Raw genomic sequence first — 20,501 nt, 5'->3', positions numbered from 1 at the left:
CAGTATCTGGTCTGATTCTGTCCTTGTTTGTAGCAATGACGTATGCTCATTTATTTCCATTGTAGTCTAGTTGGAATTGCTGCATGTCATGGTTATGAGCCTAGTATCATATTTGCAGTATTACCCAATGACTGTGATAAGCCCTAATCCATGACATTTCTCAGATACCTAAGAAAAGTGACTGACAATACATTACATGCTATATTTATTAGCCAACCAGATGTTTCCTACCATTGTATAACTTCCAGTCATCTGGTGATTGGTTGCTTTGGGTTACAGCACTGAGGCAATTTAGCAACTGAGTAAATCATTAAAATAATATTTTTCAAAACAATAGGATTTAATGTAATCGAACTCATGCGAATACCCACTCACGTAATTTTCTTTGCCGCCATGTTAAACCTGATTCCTTGAGGGTAAGTGCACACTCGGCGATTCGGGGAGATTTAGTCGCCTGGCAACTAATCGTCGCGACTTTGTGGCGACCAATCTCCCCGAACGCCTTCCCTCACTCTGCGCCTGGCTAAAACGAAAAATCGCCGGGGCTAATCACACGCGTCGATTCATTTTACGAAGTCGCCCGAAGTTGCCTCGTGAGGCAACTTCGGAAAACGAATCGCCGCGTGTGATTAGCGCTGGCGATCTTTCATTTTAGCCAGGTGCAGAGTGAGGGAAGGCATTCGGGGAGATTGGTCGCGGCGATTAGTCGCCAGGCGACTAAATCTCCCCGAATCACCCAGTGTGCCCTGAAGGTACTTGCATCAAAATGCACTCTTTGCTCTTCAATGTAGTTAATGATTGATACTGCTCAGTCCTTCCTGCCTCCTGTTCTGAATCGAAGCGGCCCCTAGAGCTATTGTCACTTCCAGACCAGGAGGTACCTCCAGGGTTAAATTCCTGCCCTGCGTCAGGCAAACACATTACTAGCAAATCAAAAGCAATATCATTTAAAGCAAACTGCAGTGCTCTTGTGTAGAATTTGCGTTGAAATGCACCTGCAGTGGTGTTAATTTTGAGGACTAGGTTGTAATTGTGTCAGGCTCATCACCTCCGTGCTGCCACAATGAACACAGGAATTCAGGGAAAAACTGCATTGTGGAAAAAAATGATGATGATTGCACTCAGAATTGACTCACTGCACTTAAATGACCCCACTAGTGTCAAACACTCATTTTCCCTTGCTCGGAAGAGATCCTGCAATGTCAGGGACTGGTCACTAATGATGCATTTTATTTAAACCAATAAAATGAGATTATAGGTTAATGCCACAAATCATCCCTACTGTATTTGCTATCCACTGCCACAGACCCTTCCCACAGACTATTAGGCTCACTGCTGCTATCAGCACCATCTCTCCCTACTATTATAGGCCCTTCTCAGAGGCTATTATCCCCACCACTACTATTCCACAGCAGCAAAACATTGCCAGAGTCTAGTATCCCCACCTCTACTATAGTCGCCATCCCTCCCTACTGTACCCACTATCCCACAGCTGCATACCCTTCCCAGAGACTATTAGGCCCCCTGCTACTATCTATGCCATCTCTCCATGCAGTACCCTCTATTGCACAGTCGTAGTCCCTTCCAAGAGACCAGTATCCCCACAACTACTATCCCACAGTCACATTACCAGAGACTAGTATCCCTACTGCAGCTATAGGCTCCATCTTTCCCTACTGTATCAGCTATCCCACAGCCACAGTCCCTTGCCAAAGACTATTAGGCTCACTGCTGCTATCGGACCCATCGCTCCGTACTATACCCACCATCCCACAGCAGTAGTCCCTTCCCAGAGATTCTTATTCCCACCACTACTATCTCACAGCCTCAATCCCTTGCCAGAGACTAGTATCCCAACCACTGCTACGCGACATCCCACAGCCACAGGTCCTTCCCAGAGACTATTATCCTCACTGCTTCTATAGGTGCCATCTCTCCCTAATGCACCCAATATCCCCTAGCCACAGACCCTTCCCAGAGACTATTATCCCACTGTTACTATAGGCACCATCTCTCCCTACTATACCTGCTATCCCACAGTCACACTCCCTTCCCAAAGACTATTATCCACTGTTACTATAGGCACCATCTCTCACTACTATACCTGCTATCCCACAGCCGCAGTCCCTTCCCAGAGACTATTATCCCCACCGCTACTATAGGCCCGTCTCTACTTACTAAACCTGCTCTCCCATAGCCACAGTCCCTTGCCAGTAAAGATGCAGAGAGAGGCAATTGAGGATAGTGACACTAGGTAAGTAGGGGATATGGCTGGAGTTAAAGGGGTGGTTCACCTTCAAACGACTATTTGTTTTCAGATAGATCACCAGAAATAATTACTTTTTCCTATGACTTTCAATCTTCTATGTGTGACCGTTTTTCTAATATTGAAGTGCAAATTGTAATTTTTCACCTTCTGAAGCAGCTCAGGGAGGGGGGGTCGCCGACCCTGTAAACTGTTCTAAATGGATACATTTAGTCAATACATTTCTTATTTTTGTTCCTGCTGAGCAGAATCCCAGAGTTTCATTACAGGCAGCTGTTAGAATTGATACAATAGTTGCTAATACTCCAGAGAAATGTATCAACTAAATGTTGCAAAATTGTAACAGTTTAGAATCTGCACCTGAATTACTGAGCTGCCAGACTCAAACACCAGAGACACGAACATTCAGTAAAAAATAAATAATGGGAAGTAATCGAAAAAAGTCTTTATTTCTGGGGAACAACTGAATTGAGAAAAAAGAGTTTGGAAGGTGAACCACCCCTTTAAGGGAAGGTATGGAATTTATAAATGTTTGTTGGCTCTTGGGCATTATCTGATCTATGTCACAGCCCTTGTCCATAGGAAATTTTTGGTGGTTCAGCAGAATATAATATGGTAGTGAGTATTGTGGGTTTTGCATGGGTGATAGTGTTTATATTGGAATGACACCATATGTGGGGGAGGAATTTGACCTATCTAGAAGACACACACACCTGCATGTTTATATTAGAGTCCTACAAGGAAGTAGGAGCTGCCATATTGCTGCAAAGTACTATAAGGGGGTATAGATTTTGTATGCCCAGAACATTCCTTCTCTGTAGATTTAAGTTCATATAGGTAGACACTGCCATACTGTTAAACACGGTATAACTGAACCAATGTGGCATCATAGAACATTTCATACAAAAAGTGTGTTCCACTGGTAGAGTCTCAGTGCAGGATGACCAGGCAGAAAGTGACTAAATGCTGACTCGATAGACCAGCTGGGTAAAGAGGCAGTACACACAGATTACTGGTCGTCATTAAAGGAAAACTATACCCCCCAAACAGTGTAGGCCTCTATAAAAAGATATTGCATAAAACAGCTCATATGTAAAATCCTGCTTCATGTAAATAAACCATTTTCATAATAATATACTTTTCTAGTAGTATGTGCCATTGGGTAATCATAAATAGAAAATTGTCATTTTAAAAAATAAGGGCCGCCCCCTAGGATCGTAGGATTCACTGTACTCACAAACATACCAACAAACCATACATGTTAGGTCACATGAGCCAATTAACAGACAGAGTTGTGTCTTTTGCTTCCACACTTCTTCCTGTTACAGTAAGAGTTGTAGTATTTCTGGTCAGGTGATCTCTGAGGCAGCACACAGACCATCACGAAATGGTGGTTCAAGGCAAGAGATGTAAAAGGGCAAGATTTACTTAAATATATATTCCAGTTTGGTAAGATTCTTTAATATGCCACTTAATATGATATGAACTATCTGTTGCTTAAGTGTTCATTTTGGGGGTATAGTTTTCCTTTAAATGGCAGAGCAGTGGGGGCGCTATTTACCCTGTGGATAATGTGCCAGCTAACAGGGCAAGCCTTTTACTGTGGCCCCACTCCATAATGTTTCTTGTTTTTCCAGGGGCTTACAAATAGCATGGGAGAGACTTTTGTATCCAATTTATTCATCTCTAACGTGTGGGCCACATCAAATCCCAGGAGCCCCATCAAGCCACTGTAGAATTAAAAATGAAGGAAGAACTGCCTAGAGATTGAATTATGCTTATAAACAGCAAATACAGTAGATGATTTCCAATATGCCCCTCCCCATGTCAGATACTCCCCATTCTGTTACTGTACGTAGGTAACCCCAACCTTTTCTTTACTGTGAGCCACATTCAAATATAAAAAGCATTGGGGAGCAACACAAGTATGAAAAATGTCCCTGGGGTGGCAAATAGAGGCTGTGATTGGATATTTGGTACGTGGACTGGCAGCCTACAGGAGACTCTATTTGGCAGTACACATGGTTTTATGTTACCAAAACTTCTCTCCTAGCCTGGCATTCAAAAATAAGACTTTGCTTGGAGGCCTCTGGGAGCAACATCCAAGGGGTTGGTCTCTATAATGGATTTACACTCATTAGCCGCACTTTTGGTATAGCTAGACGTTGTGTTTCCCTGGAAGCTCCGTCCCTGGCCTCCTCTTATAAGTCACAGTTTTGTCGAAGTATGGGAATCACACGCTGTAGGCAGAATAACTGCATTTAAGATTTATTAAATTTCCACACAACATGTTTTGGGCACCAAGGCCCTTTATCAAGTGTAACAAACCGTGTTAAAACCACAATTTTATAATACCACACAATAGCACCGCCCACCAATTAAGTTAATTAACCCTTTAAATCCATGGTCATTGTAGTGGAGTTCACCAAATTCCTTTAAAAAGTTCTCTTAGTGCAAAGTTCCAAGTGATTAATAGATGTGTATAGTCCAATAGTCATAGTGTAGAAAAAAGCTTCTTATAAAACTCACTAGCTAAGAAACAATTTAAAAGATTACAAAAGGTTACAAAAGTATCAAACGTTATAAAAAGTAGCTAAAATGTTAAAACCAACATTGTATCTCTATGTAAATCACTAACCGGAACTGCTGAAAGCCTTAAAAAAAGCCTTGGTACAGCGTAAAACATATTTATGATGAACTCTTACCATTAGCTGGTTTCTATAGGGCACATTACGTAGCAACCTATTATTCTAGAGTGATAAATCTTCAATATCTGTAAAGAAACAACAGGCATAATTTGTAATTATAATTATAAGAAGGGAATAAGGCTCCAATGATCATTCATTCCCTTCGGGAGCATTGTATCCATCTTTTTAATCCAATAAGCTTCCCTTTGTGAAAGAATCTGTCGAATGTCCCCACCCCTTTTGGGCATTTTAATTTTCTCCAATATCATCCACTTTAATTGGCTTAAATTGTGTCTCTCAGTGTTAAAGTGTCTGGAAACGGTGGTGTCGGTGGCGGTTCCAGCTTTAAAGTTCCTGATATTGTTTCTATGTTCCTTTACCCGTTCTTTGGCTGCTCTAATTGTCTGTCCAATATATGCCAAACCACATGGGCATTTTAACATGTATATTACAAATTTTGTTTCACAGGTGGCATAATCTTTCAATTTAAATTGTTTCCCTTTGGTAGGATGACAGACTGTATTCCCTTTTATTATTGATGAGCAGCAGATACAGTTCAAACATGCAAATGTGCCTTTCTTAGGCTGGCCCAGGAACATTTTATCCACTTTGTTTATTTCACTGTCTGAGGGGCACAAAATATCCCTTAAAGAGCAACCCCTAGTATAACAAAATAGAGGAGGAATTTTAAAGAGATGTCCATATTTTGTATCTTGTTGCAAGAGTGGCCAAAATTGTCTTATTATCCTTTCAATAGATTTACTTTGTTTCCCAAATTTTGTAACAAATGATATCCTCTCATTTTTACTTTTGCTTCTCTCAGACTTTAACAGTTCTTGTCTATCCATCTCTTTAACTTCTGTAAGAATGGGTAATAGACTCTCTCTCTTGTATCCCCTATTCACAAATGTATTGGTAAGGATTTAGCTGAAGACTGAAACACTTCCGTGTTTGAGGATATACGTTTGGCTCTTATATACTGACCCTTAGGTATCGCCCTAATTATATTAGGGTTATGGAAACTATCTGGGCAAAGGAGGGTATTTCGGTCTGTGGGTTTAGAGAACATGGCAGTTACAAGCTGGTTATTTTGGATACTTATTTTGGATATTTATGTCCAAAAAATTAATCGATGAAGAAGAGACCTCACATGTAAACTTGATCGTGGGATGTTGTTGGTTAGCTTTGTAAATCATGTCTTTGAATTCCATTTCATTTCCACCCCATATCGCCAATATGTCGTCCACATATCTCCAATATTTAATTATGTGGGTACTATATTCACCTTCCATAAATAAGATTTTCTCAATATTATATACAAAGATATTTGCGAAGGAGGGAGCGACCGCTGCCCCCATTGAGGTACCCTGTCGTTGCCAGAAAAAGTCCCCCTCAAATCTAAAGTAGTTTTTTTGTAAAACCAATGTCAAGCAGTCAATGAGGAAAAAGATGAGGTGGTGTGATAGATTTGTTTCTAGTAAGGCTTCCTCTATATATTTGATGCCCTCCTCTTGTGGTATCGAGGTGTAGAGGCTTGTTATATCGATACTGCACAATAAGACTTTGTCTGATGGAAGGGAAACTTCAGACAATTTACAAAGTAAATCCGTGGTGTCCTTAAGACAAATTGGAATTTTGGAGACGATCGGTTGGAGGTACTTGTCAACAAACTTAGAAAGGGGTTCTAATACAGAACCAATAGCCGATATTATGGGGCGTCCCGGTGGGTCTATGCGGGTTTTATGGATCTTGGGTAACAAATATAAAACAGGAGTTCGGGGGTGCTCTACACTTAAAGAATCTTTCTCTTGTTTAGAGATTACCCCATTTTCAAATGCTTCCTGTATTAATGCATCCACCTGTTTTTTAATCATGAATACAGGATCCGATGCAATTTTCTCATAGTGCTCGGTGACCTTTAACTGCCTATAGGCTTCCTCCACATATTTATTCTTATCCATCACCACGATAGCACCCCCTTTATCTGCAGGTTTTATGATGATATTATGGTTGTTCTGGAGTGTTGACAGCGCTTGTTTTTCTTTTTTCGTTAAATTATATTTATTTTTATTTTTAGCATGATTTTTATTTGGTTTATCCCATATTTTGGAAACCTCTTTCAATACCACGTTTTCAAACGTAACAATATGGGGCTGATCCACTACTGGTATGAAGGTACTTGGTTTTTTTAACTCATTAGTTCTAACATTCCCCTCAGTAATAGGGGTATCCAAAAAATGCATTTTTAATTTTATGATCCTTATGAATTTTAAGAATTCAACTTCCCAGTTCACCTGTTCATTCTCGTAGTATGGCACATAACCCAGTCCCTTATTTAATACTGAGATCTCCTGTGCGGTGAGTACTTCGGAAGAAATATTAATGCATAAATTATTTACCTCCGTCCTGTTCGATTCCTCTGCGGGTAATCCTCCCGTGGGATGGGGGCTCTTGGATTTTTGTACTCGCGCCTGGTTGTTTGCGCCATCTCCTGTGAGCCCCGTTCTTGAAAACGGCCTGGTGGTGGTGAAGAGCTTAATTCATCGCTGCTTTCCGATGTGATTCCTCTCCGTGTTCCATAGGCGGGATACCTTTGTGGCTGGCGTTGTCTCCATTGGGGAACCGGTTGTTTGTTCCATGGCCATTCCTTGTAGTGTGGTCGATAGGGTGCCTCCTCCATACTCGCGTCATCTCTCCTGCGTTCCTCCCACTGCACACTACGGGCCTCTCGCTGTTTACTGCGCTCCTCTCGCCATGTGTATACCCTTCCTTGCAGGTAATCGTTTGCATCACGTTCAAATTTGGACGCTTTCTTGGCTGCTATATTATCTCGAAGGCGCGTCAGCGTCGTGGTATGTTGTGTAGCAATCTTGGTTGCATATTGTTCTCCTTTGTCCTCGGCTATTCTTTTCTGTATATTGGTTATTTCCTTTTTCGTATCGCATATTTATGTGGTTAAACTTTCCACAGTTAAAAGCATAAGATCTTGGCTGCACTTATTGCAAATAGCATGCCAGCGTTGGATGAAATTTGGATCGGTGGTATTCAAACCAGGTTTGATATCCAACCGTAGTTGGTATACGCTTATGTTTTAGATACTGTGCCAACGTGCTCGCATGTAGCGATATACTTATCTCCTTCTTTTGTAGATTTAGGAGTTGTCTTGGCAAATCATAATCGGGGGTTGGGGAATCCCCATATAATTGTATATCCTCCACTCGGCTCAAAATCCTTTCCACATCACTATCATCATATGCAAAGGTGGCAGTGTGGCTTGGGTTGTCCTGGGTGGGTTCCACCGTCATTTTGCTCCGCGTTCTAATGGTGTCTGGACGGATAACAATGTCTCTATAATGGATTTACACTCATTAGCCGCACTTTTGGTATAGCTAGACGTTGTGTTTCCCTGGAAGCTCCGTCCCTGGCCTCCTCTTATAAGTCACAGTTTTGTCGAAGTATGGGAATCACACGCTGTAGGCAGAATAACTGCATTTAAGATTTATTAAATTTCCACACAACATGTTTCGGGCACCAAGGCCCTTTATCAAGTGTAACAAACCGTGTTAAAACCACAAGGGGCTGGTAAGTCCACAATGGGCGTTTTGGGGAGAATCGCCTGACTCTGCACCTGACTAATCACACGTGGCGGTTCATTTTCCGAAGTCACCCTCGGAAAACGAATTGCCACGTGTGATTAGCACCAGCGTTTTTTTTTACTTTAAGCCGGCGCAGAGTCCGGGAAGGTGTTTGGGGAGATTGGTCGCTGCAAAAACGAGGCAATTAGTCGCCAGGCGACCAAATCTCCCCAAAACGCCCAGTGTGGCCTGACCCTAACATGTTACTCACAAGCCACTGGTTGGGGATCACTGCTGTACATGAAGTTTCTAAGGCTCCGCCCCATGCCATTGCCCCGCCCCTCCCTGTGTTCTTCCTCAATCCGTAGCTTGTATTTTTCAGCTTTGGCCCATACTGGATGTTACCCAGGGGCCCCTAGCAGGTATGAATGCTGCCGCCTTGCACTACATGTGCCTGCACTGCCTACTGTGCCCTCCAACTTAACTCTTGCTGTGTCCTGGATCTTAAGGAATTTTATACATTCCCTAATAATGGTCTGTAAATGTGGCTGTAAATTAGAGAGGGATTGAATGAATCCTACTGAGGCAGCTCTATCTTCCCTAGGAATCACAGACTGCCAGCAGAAGCACAAGTGGCAGTAATACAATTGCCGTTTCCTATGCCCATTTGCAAACTGCCACATTTTAGGGATTACATTGCAGCTTCATGAATCTAAAAATTATAACTCTGTGGCAAGGGGCATTTTTTTTTTGTTGCCAGAATTAGGATCTCTTTATTAATGTGCTTCTCCTGTAAGTCAGCATTGCTGGATGTTAGTTATAGGATTTATTCTCTAAAGGGATTAGAAGACACATTGTTCTGCTAAGCACTAATGACTTTAGCTATATTATATTATGTTAATGTGCCACTAGATAGATATTTTCAGAAAGGGGCAGGGCCATAAAGATATTCTCCTCAGGCCACGTAACTACGTCACACAACTGGTTGCACTGGATGATCATTTCAAAGCACTTATTGTAGCTAAATGTAACATTAGATGGATAATCAATCAGCCCACATAGAGGCCCAAACAGCCCCCACCAGCCCACTAAATACTGACTTTCTATGGCATCTTATAGCAGCCCCTCTGGCATTTGCCAGAACTCACAGATTGCCAGTCCAGGCCTGAGCCAGACAGAAACGTATTGCAGCTTAAATATGAAATCATGCTAGTAAATATATTAGTAACAGAAGGGCGAATTTCCTGGCCATGGTGAATATTTTTTACAGTCCCAGATAGTACACTATATTATATTAGGCATAATAATGGGAAGAAATGTGCATATAACTTGTGTTCACCGACAGACACTAGATGGCAGTATTTGCAGACATTAGAGATGCCGCACTGTATACTTGCATCTGCTCAACTAAACATGGCCAAACGAGTGGATCTTAACCCAATATTCCCACTAATGGCTGGGCGATATCGGGTGCATCCGAACGTTCAGGCTGAATAGGCGCCGACGGTGTAACCCTTCTGTCACGACGTCTGTCGGTGTTACACTCCCCGTGTAGTGCTTACCTGATGGCACGTGATCAGGCCCTATCGGCAGGATCGTAGGGGCGACATGCTATCTGGCACAACCTAGGGAGCACTGGGGAATCCCCAGCATTTCTGCACATGTGCAAGGATGGTGGTGCACTCACAAGTCCGCTGGGCGATAGGACCCATGGCCTAGGGGAGCTGAAGCACGAAATCTGGGCCTGCATGGGATAAACCTGATCCACTCTGCAGTGTTTTTGGGAGAGACTAGGTACCTGTTACTAGCGCAGTGTCTCCACCTAGCTAGGATCCCAGCCATATCTCTGCAGTGCCTCTAAAATGTAACTCTTTCGACACCACTTTCATCACCACACCTCGTTGGTACACTCCACATGGGGCATTTACCTGGCACAGGATAACCTGAGCTACTCCGCAGTGGTATTTGAAAAGACTGGGTACCAGGTACTTACTAGTGCAGTGCCTCCACCTAGTTGGATCTGAGACTGCACCTACGGGTGGCCCCACTAGGAACACAGTAATAATGCACACACAGTATTTAGTGAACTGAATTACTGTTTATCTGAATTAAATGGCCAACTAGTACAAATAGCACTCTTAACCAGGTGGAAATAGGGTACTCACTATCTAAGTCGCTTGTGCTAACTAGAGCATCCATGCACTCATGGGCATGGGTGGGCGGGGTCATGTTTTTTTTTGTTTTTTGCAGGGGGCATAGGAAAGTCAAGTTACAGCAGTGGATGGATGATTTATGTTTGGACTTACTACCTATGCACTTTGGAAGTCTTCCTGTTACATACTTCCTAACATTTGAAAAATGAAACCTGAGTGCAAGTTGCATCAAACATTTTCATAGTGGGGGTTAGTGATGTGTGGGTCAAAAAAACTCGACCTGCACCGACCCTAACCCTCTGCGCCCCAACCAGCACCCGACCCTAACCCGGCAAGCTCCCCTCCTTATATACCCATGCCCGCCCCCGCTGTGACATCACAAAAGGGACAGGGCCTGCATGAGTAAAGGCAGAAGTGGGGCAGAAGAAGGCTGCGGACGGAAAGAAAGTTCAGGCCAACCTGCCCTCGGCCCAAGGATGTACTGCAGAAGTCGACCCGAACCCATCCAACCTGCGGGCTTTGGGCCGGCCAGCACATCACTAGGGGGGTTTGCGTCACACGTGGTTTCCGTACAATTCCCTAGGCATAAGTATGGTGCACTCATTGATACAAGCTGTTGTGGGAAACCTGAAGTTGTCACCAGGTCCAGGATGGCAGTCGTGCTAGGGTTCCCCACTATCAGTTAGTGCAGGAGTGTGTTTAGATGCAAAAAACTTAATGAAATGCATGAATATATACTCTCAGCACATCCATTTTAGATTACCCGCACTTTCAGGTACATTTGTAATGACCCTTGTATCTCCATATTATTATAGTGTGTGTAATAATGCTAGCAAGATTTGTTATTTTATTTTAATGTCTTTATTTTTCCTTATACAGGTATTGGACCTATTATCCAGAATCCTCTGGACCCAGGGCTTTCCGGATAATGGGGCTTTCTGTAATTTGGATCTTCCTACCTTACGTCTACTAAAAAATCATGTAAACATTAAATAAACCCAATAGGTTGGTTTTGCTTCCAATAAGGATTAATTATATCTTAGTTTGAATCATGTACAAGGTACTGTTTTATTATTACAGAGAAAAAGGAAATCATTTTTTAAACTTTAGAATTATAAGGGAGACTATGGGAAACAACCTTTCTGTAATTTGTAGCTTTCTGGATAACGGGTTTCCGTATAACAGATCCCATACCTGTATTAGATGCATCTAATTTATTCACTTTACGCTTTGTTTTTATAATACAATCTTTGTTTATAAGGATCTGGATTTTGTTCTTGAAGTTCTTGTGTAAGGAGATGCCATTTCAGCCAATCATAGCCAAAATCTCACATTCCCGTGACCGATTTTTCTTTTGTACAACACGAAAAGAGCAGGCTTTCTTATTAAGAACAGCTATACAGTTTTCCTTGTCATACTCCGCTTTGGTAGAATACCTATAAAAATGAAAAAGGTACGTTTGTTACATTGTGTTGTTTATATGGTTTGTGATCATTAAAAAATGATTTGTCTGCCTGTGAGTCTATGGGGTATATTTATCAAAGAGTGAAGTTAGAGATCGCCACAGTCCTCTATAGTGAAGTTCCGCCACTCTCCATTCATTTCTATGGGGTTTTGAAAGGCGTCTTTATCAAAGGATAAACGTTCACTTTCACCCATTGATAAATACTCTTTTAAAAATCCCATAGAAATGAATGGAGGGTGGCGGAATTTCACTCTGAAGGACTGTGGCGATCTCTTACTTCACTCTTTCATAAATATACCCCTATGTAGTTGAGCTAGTCCATTTGCTACCTTTCCCCTTTGGTTTGTCTTTCACCATCTTCTCTTCTGCTTGGTCTAATTTTTGCTCTATGGAGTTGCTTAACTAACCAGTGCTTTCATTTCATTATGCTGTCATGTTCGATAAACAGAGATTATACATCCAGGAAATATATAATAATGCACTATAAATTAGGATTTAAAGGGCATGTAAAGGCAAAAAAATAAAATCAGATTTTTACTTTCTTTAATGAAAAAGAAACCTATCTCCAATATACTTGAATTAAAAAATGTGTACCGTTTTTATAAGAGACCTGACTGTATGCAGTGAAATTCTCCCTTCATTTACTGCTGTGGATAGGAATTGTCAGATGGTCCCTAACTGCTGAGCACGGAAACAATCATACTTATGAACAGCAGGGGGAGCTCCCGCCTTACTTCCCAGCCATGCAGAACTCAAGCAGCATTGTTTATGACGATCCCTAAGCAGCCCAGACCACACTGAGCATGTGCACAGTCTTGGTCTTGCAAAGATTTTTAACAAAGTTACAAGATGGTGACCCCCCTGTAGCCAACTTTGAAAGCATAAATTATTTGTTTGATTAGGCTTGTGGTGCAGTAAGTTCATGTTTATATTTAGCATACAAAATACAGCATTTTTGCCTTATTCTATTTTATACTTTACATGCCCTTTAATGTTTATAAGGGAAGCCATTGCTATTATCCTCTACCAAGCTGTATAATTGGCGATTATACAGGGGGTGCTGTCTGCAGTAACGCTTGAGAATATTAAATCAACCTTTGCTGCTATGTAAGAAACATTTGTAATCTGCCCCTTATTCCTAGTTAAAGTTTAGAGGGACTTGGAGCTGGGGTTTATGTAATCAAGAGTGAAAAAAATTTATAAACCACCTCATAATTCTTTTGAACAAGGAGAAAAGAAAGATATTTAACAGATTCATCTTCGGGGCTGATAATGCCACTGGTATTTTATTCTGATTCTCCTATTATAATGAAAGAGTTTACTATGGTTTTAAAGGAGAACTAAACCCTAAAAATGAATAGGGCTAAAAATGCCATGTTTTATATAATGAACTTATTGCACCAGCCTAAAGTTTCAGCTTGTCAATAGCATCAATGATCCAGGACTTCAAACTTGTCACAGGGGGTCACCATCTTGGAAAGTGTCTGTGACACTCACATGCTCAGTGGGCTCTGAACAGCTGTTGAGAAGCTAAGCTTAGGGGTCGCTGCAAATTATGGAGCAGAAAATGAGGTTGGTCTGTAATATAAGATGATGCTACAAGGCTGATTATTAAATTCTCATGCTAGTTGCACTGGTTTCTGTGCTGCCATGTAATAATTATCCATATTAATTACTAATCAGCCTTATACTGTGACATTTCTATTCTATGTGTACTGTATATTGTGAGTGGGTCCCTAAGCTCAGTCAGTGACACCAGCACAGAGCATGTGCAGTGAATCAGCAGAAAAGAAGATGGGGAGCTACTGGGGCATCATTTGAGGCACAGATTTTTACTGCTAAAAAGCTGTGGTTGCTTTGGGCTGGTACAGAAGCCTAGAACATAACGTACAACATTTCTAGCTACTTCATTCGTTTAATTTTCATTGTCCTTTAAAATCTAGGCCCAATTGAGTGATATGGATCTTTATGAAACTGAATTGCCATTTTTTCCCATAGGACATATCAACGTGTATTTGAGTCTGGTTGTGGTCCTGCATATTTTAATAGTATTATTATTGTATTACTACATAGAGGGTAAGGGCCAATATCTCTACTCACTACAGATACAGATGAATTTAATGCCAGGGAAATCTACAGAAATCATTTTTACAAATCTACATAAAATTCCAGTTCAAGGGTGATAGAATGCCATGAATTTGTCATTAAGATTATAAAAAGGTTTGGGTCAATAATGCTGAGCAGCAGTGGTGCTAATTATGTTACCTGCTTTGGGTATGATCAAAGATAAGAGATAATTACTGGCAAAGAATTAACTTGAAACTGTGTTTAATTGGTGTAACTGTTTATTGTAAGTTTTATAGTAAAAAGATAGTAGTGAGAGTATTATTGTTTCATACTTGGAAAAACAATGTGACCTCAGGTTTGCATTGTTGTCCATCTGATTAAGTTCTGATTTGGCATTTCCCTTGATAAAGGCAACGGATATCAATAGAAGAGATGCAAAAAACCTGGAGAACAAGAAGTTATCCTATGGACATTCAAGAGCTGGAATGTACCTCCAAAACCGGATTTAATAGAGTGTATATATTTCTTAATATTATGGAAATGTTCAATAAGTAATAGTTCTGTTTATAAGCATTGATACGGTACTTGTTTTGCAATGTAACATTTTTATTTTTTATATTCAAATAGAGTTTTTTTTAAATATGGAAAATTAGGAATCTTAATATTTTGTGGAGAGTAGATGCTTTTTGTTATGTCAATGTCCCACCCTACAATTGTACCTGGTTGGATTTTCCCATTGAAAGCCTAGGAAACAGGCAATAAAAAATAAAATAATATTATTGAATGGGGGGGGGGTGGAGTATCCAAAACCACAATTCAAAACTAGGGTACTGCCACTGTAATCCTGCTTGCCTAACCCTATAAAAGCTAAATCTTTACAATGGGCAACAGGTTCTATGTAACCTTTTCAATAGATTCCAAAACCAGGCATTTTTCACACAACTGCATCCAAACACCAATCTGTGCAACACATACAGCAGATAAAGGGGAACTCCACACAAACATAACTTAAGCTTTTTGAAAAGTAAACATAATTTCAAAAACTTTGCAATGTACATTAATAAAAAAATAATCAGACTTTTCATGATTTTTAATGGTTTAGCCCCATGCTCTCCTGCTGATCTGTCTGACTACTTTGCTGAGCTGACTGACTACTGTTACTTTGTCAGCAGCCATCTGTCCTCAGCCTGCATCTTACAAACCCCCCCCAATTCCCTATTTTTTAAAGGAACAGAACATCATAGTGCAATGCATTGTGGGTTATGCAGTTCCTGCATGCTGTCTGTAAGCTGTGGAGAAGTTGTTACAATTTGTAACATCAGTGTTTAGTCCCTCTGTCCCTGCCAGGATTTCAAATGATGCAGAAAGAGAACTGTTGAACAGCTGGATTTCAGCATAGAAAATGGCATTTATTCATACTTTTTGAACAAACAGGTAACTGTGATGGGCATATTAGGGGTTCCTGTGTTATGTGGCCTCTTTATCAAATTTTGGTTTGGAAGCTGGAGTTCCCCTTTAATTTCTGTAAAATTGTATTAACACGTGACTTACACTTGGCAACATATCATTGTGCCATCCATACCACATGAACAGTCCATGCAATCTTTTGTTCTAAAATTGCTCCCCAATCCATGCAGCTCGTCTTTATAAAGGCAACCTACCGGTAAGAAAAAAATATAATTAAATACACTGACTGATACATACACACAGACACGCAGGGCAGTGTTTAAGCTTATATTACTCCCTATGTTGGATATAGTAACGGGTAAAATATTATCAGCTTATGAGTTAGTTTCTGATTTAATTTATTGAATTGACAGTCAAGTAGAATGATGTTATGTTGTCTCCAAGCATTGCTGTAGTACAGTGGTCAAGACCCAAAACTTGTAACAGCTGGAGGGTCTTACATTGGGAATATTTAGTATATGTGCAGAGTTTATTGTGAACACAGACCATTACTTCTATGCAGTAGACATGTAAATGGGAACAGAGGCATACCTGTTCTGCCTTACTTAACTAAGTTTACTAATCCTTTTCAATATCAGCTTGCCATTTCATCTCCCGTACATGCCGTGGATAATTTTATGTTTGTCCAGCATCTCCACAGCACAACATTGGCTTGGGCAGGTTAACATTTGTCCTTTTCCCATTGTGATCTTGCCCTGCCCTCCAAATATATGATTAATACCAGGTAGCCTATTAAAGGCATTGGTAACACTTCACCGGTAAATGTGAAAAAAAACAGTAATTCATCATACAGAGTAAGCCAGAGTAAATACTGCAGCCATGCAATACTTCACTTACCTTTGGTCTCTCCCCCCTTTGGATCCCGAGTGTAGCAAAAAGCATTACATCCTGTTACCAAAAGGCCAAAGGCAATCACTGAAGCCAAAACAAAGTTCTGAAAATGTTTTTGGAAAAAACAATTAAAGGAGAAGGAAAGCTACAGGGCAGTTTATTGCTAATAAATTAGCATCAACAGTGCAAGCTAGAGCACCATTTTTATTCTTTAGACTGTTTCTTTAGACTGTTTTTCCATACCTAAGTAAACAGCTGTAGACACTGTCTGTTTGGGATAACAGCTGCCATATTAGCTTGCTGAGACATCACTTCCTGCCAAGTATCTCCCTGCTCGCTCATGAGCTCAGGGAGGAGAGGAGGGAGGGGGAGAGGAGCAAACTAAGCATGCTCAAGCCCAAGCCCTGGAGGTTTAAGCTGAAAACAGGAAGTCCATGTGTACACAATAGAAGGAAAGAAATTCTGTGTTTCTTTTGACAGAGGATTCAGAGCAGCATTACTTTGACGGTTTACTGTTGTATTTTTATGGACCTTTCTGATAAGGCTTACTTCGTTTTAACCTTTTCTTTAAGTGCAGATTCACTAATGGCAGATAAGTCTGGAAAAGTCATTATCATTTAATGCCAAAGTTTCAGGGACAAAGTTTGTTTTATTGTTTTGGGTTCACACTACCGTGGGTAACAATTAGGTCAATGCTGTTTAAAAAGTTCACCACTGCTTGGCACAGGAGGCTAATTGTGTGTAGTAACTAAGTTATAATATTTGTAGGGACCCATAGGTTTACTAATGTCCCTATGGCTTTAAATCCTTATTTCCCTGGTTGCTGGGCAGATGCCCATGTTTCTAGTTACTTAAAGGAATTGTTCAGTATAAAAATAAGAACTAGGTAAATAGATAGATTGTGCAAAATAAAAAATGTTTCTAATATGTAATATGTAATATGTTAGGCAAAAATGTAATGTATAAAGGATGGAGTGACTGGATGTCTAACATAATAGCCGGAACACTACTTCCTGCTTTGCAGCTCTCTTGGTTTCCACTGATTTGTTACCAGGCAGTAACCAGTGACTTGAGGGGCGCACATAGGTCATAAGTGTTGCTTTTGAATCTGAGCTGAATGAGGATCAATTGCAAACTCACTGAGCAGTTATGTCCCATGTATAGTCACTGATTAACTTAGAGTTAGAGAGCTGAAAGCAGGAAGTAGTGTTCTGGCAATTATTTTAGACTTCCAGTCACTCCAGCCTTTATACATTACATTTTTGCCCAACTAACTATATCAGAAACATTTTTTATCTTGCACAGCCTATCTATTCATCCAGTTTTTATTTTTACACTGAACTGTTCCTTTAAGTTACATATTCCAGTTATTGGACAAGAGGCTTTATGACCACTTCCTGCCACACTTTAACTTAGTGCCTGTTAGGGTGGAGCATCTTCTTTGGCTTCTGGTTGCTGACCCAGCTGAATATTTCCAGGGAGCCTGGGTACACCAAAGCCCAGTAAAGCCATTTTTCCCTAGAGGGACCAGTCCAGTACTAGCGTTGGGTCGGGGAGCAGGGACCCTCTGATTGAGGCCAGCTATAGACAGGATAAATATCTGTTATAGACTCTCTAGAAGAGTAAAATAGGAAGGGAATATAGAAAAAGCAGCTTCATCAATGAGGTGTAGCAGGGAGTAGCTTCCCTAAGCTATAAGATTGCCTACATCAGGGATTCCCAACCTTTTTTACCCGTAAGTCACATTCTAATGTAAAAAGAGTTGGGGAGCAACACAAGCATGAAAAAGTCCCTTGGGGTGCCAAATAAGGGCTGTGATTGGCTATTTGTTAGCCCCTATGTGGACTGGCAGCCTACAAGAGGCTTTACTTGGCAGTATACTTAGTTTTTATACAAAAGTATTTAAAAATAAGCACCTGCTTTGAGGAAACTGAGAGCAACATCCAAGGGGTTGGAGAGCAACATGTTGCTCACGAGCTACTGGTTGGGGACCACTGGCCTACAGAGAAGAGAAGAGACCACAATGGATAGGGTGTCAGGTTTAGATTGTTCTCCCTGACCACTCCACTGTGTGGGATCCGCACCATTTTTAAGGTATTTCTGCCTGGAGGTCTGCTGTACTACCTTGACTACATCCACAGGGACCACATTCAGCTGTCTGTACTGTCCTAGCCCTTGAATACCATTCTGCATAGCCTCTTTGGACTGTAAGTAACCCTGTGGATCATTTGTCTGTGACAAATAAACTGTTTCTGTTCTGCTTTACTGCAAGAACCTCCTGGTGTCCTTTATTTCCTATTTGTATACACGGTAGCCTGCGGGAGTTGTAGTCGCACTACAACACAAGTTTATTTCTTCCACTTAGCCCTGTCTTAAGGGTTGGAGTAAAATGTAAACCATGCTCTAATGCACTAGCTGGACATTAACCCTGTTGGTCTAAATAGCACAAACTAGTGTCAAGTAATAATAAACAAAAAAAATATACATCTGTTCTATTTGGTGCTGAAGGTCGAGTTGTGTTTGCAATAAACCTACCTGCCCTCTGCTCCTGGCCTCATAGATTTTTAAACCTGTATTTGGAAAACATCAATCCTTCTCTACTTCTCCTCCTTTACAGGCATAAGGGTGTCAAAATTTCACATGCACTCCCTTTCCAATGCCTTTTTTGCCAGAAATGAAAGTTGTGTTTTTTTTAAGGGAAAGATTCTTTATGACTTCTGTGCACAAGCTTCTGGATAAACTGTTGTGAATTTGAAGTTGTTTCCAGTGTAGAAGATTACTGCAGCATTCCCTATGAGGCATGAGATGTGTCAGGTGATTTGATATGGTAACTATGTCTCCTTAAGGTGTCTACTTCTTCACTAAAATCTTAAAAGTGGAGCAGGCACCTTAAAGGAGAAGGAAAGACTTGCAGCACTTGGGGCGCCAAATGTTGTTGCCAAGTGATTGTATTGACTTACCTGAAACCCTGGGCCGGTGCTCCTATCAGCAGAAAACTGCACCTACCCGGGGTTATACCAGTGAACACCACAGTTTAAGGATTTACACCAAAAATACCCATTCAGTATAAAATAAAAGCCATGATAGATCTCCCTAGGATATAGGGAAATATTTTCTAGATAACATTTTAATGAACTCAAGTATAATATAGAGAAAACAAATGCATTACTTATCAATGGAGAAACAATTCACTGATAACTAATAGAAAACAATTAATACACAAAACAATATATGATCATTTTTGTGTGCAAATTAAATGACATTTATATAAAGCAGGAGAGAAAGGATGCCTAATGCAAAACAAGCAACATCATTGCTCTTGTAAACATATCAGTTTTATGAAAAACAGCCAATATGGCATACCAAAAACTCTTTATTGCCAATAGATTAGCCACAATAGTGCAAGCTATAACACTATATTTATTCGGCAGAATGCTTTACCATACCTGAGTAAACAGTTCTAGAAGTTCTAAAAGTTACTTTGAGGGTTTACTAGTGTATTTATATGGACCTTTCTGATAAAGCTTACTTAATTGTAGCCTTTCCTTCTCCTTTAAACTTTGAATATAAATTACATTTTCATTATTAATGAACTATATACTTTTACATACCACTCACCATCATGTTTCCAGTTGTTACAGATACAGCACAGTAAGCCCTGCTCTCCGCCTACTTATAGCAGATCAGATTGGAATTGAGTAATACAGTTTTTCTAGAAGAGGAGGTTTTTACTGGAGAGCTTGTGTTTTGCAACAGGCCAGGTGAAAAACATTCCTGTTCCTAAAGGGACATTAGTGTTTAAAAAAAAAAAAAAAAGTAAAACAAGTTTCATGCATGTATAAACATGGAGAGGGGTCACAAAAGTAGAGTAAAAAGAATAAAAATATTATTGAAGGCCTAGATTAATTTTATGCATACAGTGGTTTTGTACATTTGTGTCATTAAAGGAGAACTGAACCCTAAAAAGGAATATGGCTAAAAATGCCATAT

General features: G+C 40.5%; 1 protein-coding gene across 1 annotated transcript; it reads right to left on the bottom strand.

Moving 5' to 3' along the window:
- Positions 1-11,898: 11,898 nt before the first annotated feature.
- LOC108697209 (beta-microseminoprotein) lies at positions 11,899-20,501 on the bottom strand. Its single transcript, XM_041570706.1, has 4 exons — positions 20,130-20,501; positions 16,518-16,614; positions 15,765-15,870; positions 11,899-12,117 (listed from the first exon to the last, which is right to left on the bottom strand). Exons 1-4 carry the CDS (start codon positions 20,133-20,135, stop codon positions 11,988-11,990), a joined length of 339 nt encoding a protein of 112 aa, XP_041426640.1. The 5' UTR covers positions 20,136-20,501; the 3' UTR covers positions 11,899-11,987.

The sequence above is a fragment of the Xenopus laevis genome, chromosome 7S, assembly GCF_017654675.1.
Source record: "Xenopus laevis strain J_2021 chromosome 7S, Xenopus_laevis_v10.1, whole genome shotgun sequence".
Lineage (NCBI taxonomy): Eukaryota > Metazoa > Chordata > Amphibia > Anura > Pipidae > Xenopus > Xenopus laevis.
This window is presented reverse-complemented; position numbering and strand designations above follow the sequence as displayed.